Source organism: Vespa crabro, chromosome 9 (assembly GCF_910589235.1).
Source record: "Vespa crabro chromosome 9, iyVesCrab1.2, whole genome shotgun sequence".
Lineage (NCBI taxonomy): Eukaryota > Metazoa > Arthropoda > Insecta > Hymenoptera > Vespidae > Vespa > Vespa crabro.
Genome location: NC_060963.1, coordinates 8,492,501 through 8,497,500, shown reverse-complemented (window position 1 = coordinate 8,497,500; position 5,000 = coordinate 8,492,501). Strand labels below are relative to the sequence as shown.

General features: G+C 35.9%; 1 protein-coding gene across 15 annotated transcripts in view; it reads left to right on the top strand.

Annotated features, from left to right (window-relative positions):
• The window catches only part of LOC124427160 (nuclear factor 1 X-type), a 63,544-nt gene that overhangs the window by 56,550 nt on the left and 1,994 nt on the right, over nt 1-5,000 (top strand). For 13 of the 15 annotated variants that reach the window (XM_046969757.1, XM_046969756.1, XM_046969755.1 and 10 more), the window contains 2 exons: nt 3,334-3,521; nt 4,968-5,000. The exon at nt 4,968-5,000 is cut by the window's right edge and continues 333 nt beyond it. In XM_046969757.1, the coding sequence (XP_046825713.1) occupies nt 3,334-3,521; nt 4,968-5,000 (221 nt within the window). The remainder of the gene's footprint in view (nt 1-3,333; nt 3,522-4,967) is intronic. The other 2 variants (XM_046969744.1, XM_046969745.1) reach the window with 2 other exon arrangements.

Sequence of the window (5,000 nt, the reverse complement as noted above, 5' to 3'; positions counted from 1 at the left end):
TGTTCGCACGATGCTGTCAACGCGTAGGTGAGCTCGAACGTCATTCTTTTAATTGCTCTCATCCCTTTCGTATTCCCTTGAATTATATATATGGGTATGTGAGTCGTTATAAAAAAAAAAAGTAAGCAAAAAAATAAAAAGGAAAAAGAGGAGAGGAGAAAAGAAAAAAAAAAGAAAAGAACGATTCCAATCGTTCGAGATCGAAGAATCGATCGCAAGAAAAGCGATGGTAAACAAGAGAAAAAAATCTTACGAGTACGAGCACCTCTCCCATCACCCTAAACCCCCTCAGTCACAGCCATGTACGTATAGTTAAGTGTTATGTATACTAACCACATTTTCTATTGATCCCACTTTGCCCGTTCGTTCGTTCGTTCGTTCGTTCGTTCGTTCGTTCGTTCGTTCGTTCGTTCGTTCGTTCGTTCATTCGTTCGTTCGTTCGTTCGTTCGTTCGTTTGTCCGACCAACCGATCTGTCCTTTGCGAGGATTGGCTTGCTCGAATTCGATAGAGAGAAACAGAGAGAGAGAGAGAGAGAGAGAGAAAGAGAGAAAGAGAGAGAGAGAGAGAGAAAGAGAGAGAGAGAGAAACAGAGATAGAAATAGATAGATAGAGAAAAAGAGAGAGAGACAACGACGAGGACGAAAAAGAAAAAATAGACCACTCCCTTTCTCTCTATAGTAACGAGTCAAAAAGTTTAAAGATAATAACGATGATACGAGGACCAAGAAAATCCCGAAAGTTTGCATTGAAACAAAAAAAAGAAAGAAAGAAAGAAAGAAAAAGAAAAATAGACAAAAGGAAGTTCGTCAAACGGACAGACAGACGAATGGACGAGTTTTCTCGCTAACTGCCGTAGTATCCCAAATCTACCTGGTAAGCTAGCTGTCTGTCTGTCTGTTCTCGTCCGTCTATCTGTCTATCTGTCTGTTTATCTGTCTGTCTGTCTGTCTGTCTGTCTGTCTGTCTGTCTGTCTGTCTGTCTGTCTGTCTGTCTGTCTGTCTGTCTGTTTGCCCACCCTCTCACACCCACCTGTTTCACATTACTATTACTTCGAAAGGTATAGCCTCGAGTGGAGTACATTCAAGGTCAAGAAAACTTCTCCAAAACGATCGAGCGACGTGCCTCTCTGTCCATAGGGAGGGCGAGTGGGCGGGGGGTAGGAGGGAGGGAGAAAGGGAGGAATGGCTCTCGATCGATAACCGTTCGAGGCTGTACTCCCTGGTATTAACCATGCACACCATAATTATCTCTATCTCACTCACTGTCACACGGCCAATGCTCTGGGTATGTCGTATGCTGGATGGATTAACCGATCTAATTGATTGATTCACCACTGATTAATTTCCGAACCTTGATTGAACGTTTGTACTCTATCTATCTATCTGTCTATCTCTTTATCTATCTATCTATCTATCTCTTTATCTATCTATCTCTTTATCTATCTATCTGTTTGTTTATCTATCCACCTATCTATCTATCTCCGTACGATAATACCACTTTTATTATTGTTGCGATGTTGGTGTTGTTATTTATATATATATATATATATATATATATATATATATATATATATATACATATATATATATACGTATATATATATATACATATATATACATATATATACATATATATACATATATATACATATATATACATATATATACATATATATACATATATATATACGTTTATTATATATACTACATACATATATATATATATATATATATATATATATATATTATGTATATATATATACACATATCATAATTATTCTGATCATTGTATTGATGTTGTTACCTTGATGTTTTTGATGTGTTGTTTAATCGTTGTTATTGTTGCTGTTTGATGTTTGTTGTTGCACTATACATCCATATACATATATATATATATATATATATATATATATATATGTATATATATATATATATTTATATTTATATTTATATATACATACATAAGAGTTAACAAGAGTATAGATACGCACGTATATGTATGTTTGTGCGTTCTTTTTTTATATTCGAAACGTACGTGTATGCGTGTAACGTAGCTACTATAGGTAGGTACAGAGATGGAATTGCAACGCGCGACCGCATTCCATCGGCCGGTCCAGAGACTCTTGATCCTCAAGTTCCAAAGCACTGAGAATCACAAGAGAGGAAGGAGAGAGGGATGGGGTGTGGGGGAAGTGCGGATGGACAAGATTCAAGCGGGGTGCCGCTCAGGAGTGGCTCCCAAAGGGTGATTCCCGAGGGTGCAGCGGATACACGTACGTTTCAGCCAGTCAGCCAGTCAGCATCACGCTTGGAGCGCCTTCTCTTGTGCGTGTGCGTCTATGTACGATCGTGCTTACACGCACACGCATGCAAACCGCGTATGTATATATGTGTATGTGGCTATGTACGTATGTATATATGTATATGTATATGTATATAACTCGATAATCCAATCGCGATACGTGATCGTCGCAACTGCACCACTAAAACCACCCCCTAACAATCTCATACGAGGAGAAAGCTAACAATAACAATAACAATAATAATAATAATTATAATAATAATAATAATAATAATAATAATAATAATAATAATAATAATAATCATAATAATAATAATAATAATAATAATAATAATAATAATAATAATGATAATGATAATGATAATGATAATGATAATGATAATTGTAATAATTATAATTATAATAATAAATAATAATATTATATAACAATAATGATAATGATGGTAATAATAATAAGAAATGTTTCCTCGTTAAAAAAGAACATTTCTGCTGATTCTTTTTTCATACGTTACGCGTTCGATCGAATGCTATAATCGCTTCGGTTATCGATTCGGGGTCGCCAAGGGTTAAAAGCAAAATGCAGGAAGACGAGTGTGCGCGAGTGGTGTTCGCTCGTAGCATCTTGCAGTTCGCTCGCCTATAAATAACGCGCGTCCTCGAACGTTTCTGAGCGATGAACGATTTTATCTTCGGGCCACGGCTCGGTCCACTAGACACAAACTACTATAACCACCACCCTTGCCCGCGAACTGCTCGATTTCGTACATCTTATACAACCTTAGAATATTTTTTGTGATTTAGAATGTGACGAGATGAATAAAGGATGAAAGTTATTGACAATAAGAAAAAAGAAAGAAAAAAAAAAAGAAAAAGATAAGACGAAAACAAAACAAAACAAGAAAGTAGATGAATAAATAGAAATGGAAATCGTTATCCTCGGAGAGGTTTGAAACGACTTGTCGAGGGGGTGGTTCGACGGTGGCGTAAGCGTTTGTATTTGTTCTGATTCTATCTGGCTCTGTGTTACAGGATTGCATTCACCCCACGAAGGAATGGCCGGTGGATCCGGTCAGAGTATGTCCGGTCTCGCTTACTATCAACCTGAACATCCTGCCTCAACGGGAGTGGTCAAGTATCCAGAAAATGGTCACGATACCCTTTCGGATTTCGTGACGTTCGTTTGTCAAGAAGCTGAAAATACGCAGCAACTACCCCAGGTAGCTTCTGGATCCGTCGAGACCGCCACAGTGTCGTCGCTTCTATCGTAATCTCGTTAGCTCCACTCTTTTCTCTCTTTCTCTCTCTCTCTCTCTCTCTCTCTCTCTCTCTCTCTCTCTCTCCACTTTCACAGACTTTTCGTTTCTTTTCTTTTTTTTTCATTCTCTGTTTTGATTTTATTTCTTTTCTCTGTTTCTTTTCTTTTCTTTCGTTTTCTTTCTTGTAAGTATAGTTTTCTCTTCCTCGCTTACTTTGTAGAGTTTTGAGAACGAATGCAAACGGCCACACTGTGGCGGTTACGCACGACCTGCATAATTTTCCGTGCTCCAGTCGCCCTGGATTCACGTTATTTCTTTAATCACATCGTATATATTTGCTCTATTTATTATCTATCGTCTTTGTCTACACGTCTGCATTTTTCACTCGTTCGACTGTTTCACTTTCTATCTCTTTCTATTTTTCTATCTTTATCTATCTCTATATTTCTATCTCTGTCTCTATCTCTATCTCTCTATCTTTCTCTTTTTTTTTCTTTCTTTCTGTCTCGTTTTACAGTTATGAATGAACTTCTTAGTTGTCTTATTTCTTAACAATCGCACGTTTCTCTAACGTCAATCATTCTTACATATATAAATTTTTATTCTAATAACGTTGACTGTTTGAAATCGTATTTACAAAGTAGGATAACGAATATAACGAATAGACCTTTCCTATTGATTCGAAAGATAGACTAGATAGATTGATTCTCGATTATTCGAATAACAAAATCATTGTTGAATAGTGTTAAATTTGTTAGGAAATTCGTTGATGAAAAACGTGCGAGATACGTAAAGTCTCTAAAAAGTGTCTCTACGTTTTTTAAAACTAATGATACTTTTTGAAACGAACAAAGTGAAATAGATTTTCAATATACTTATATATAAATATCAACGTCCTCTAGATATATTATTGTAATTGGTAGATCTTAAATCGATATTATGAGTCGACAATTAGTATCAATTGTCAAATTGACAGATAAAATAGTTTGCTTTTCTGAATACATTTTAGGAACGATATATATATCACATTGACAGAATTGTAAATTCTTTACAGCCAACAAGATTTATAAAATATGATCTTTGTTGATCTCGAAATTGTAAATATCTCATTTCCCAATGTTCCGCAAACAATAGACAAATTCTAAAACAAATTCCTTATATCCTTCACAAATGATTGCAACTTTGTTCGTATCAAAAAATAAAAAAAAAATAAAAATATAAAGAAAAAAGAAAGAAAGAAAGAAAGAAAGAAAAGAAAAAAAGAAGATTGATTTAGTTAGAAAAAAACGTACGAATTACTTTCGGAATTTATTGTACTAAGAAATAATTCGCTTTCTTCGATCGATCGGGGTGAGTGGATCACGCGCGGGTCGAGTGTGTTGATCGGAGGGTGTGTGCGATTTCCAGGCGCAGCTAGCGGGACCGCGTACTGGCATACAA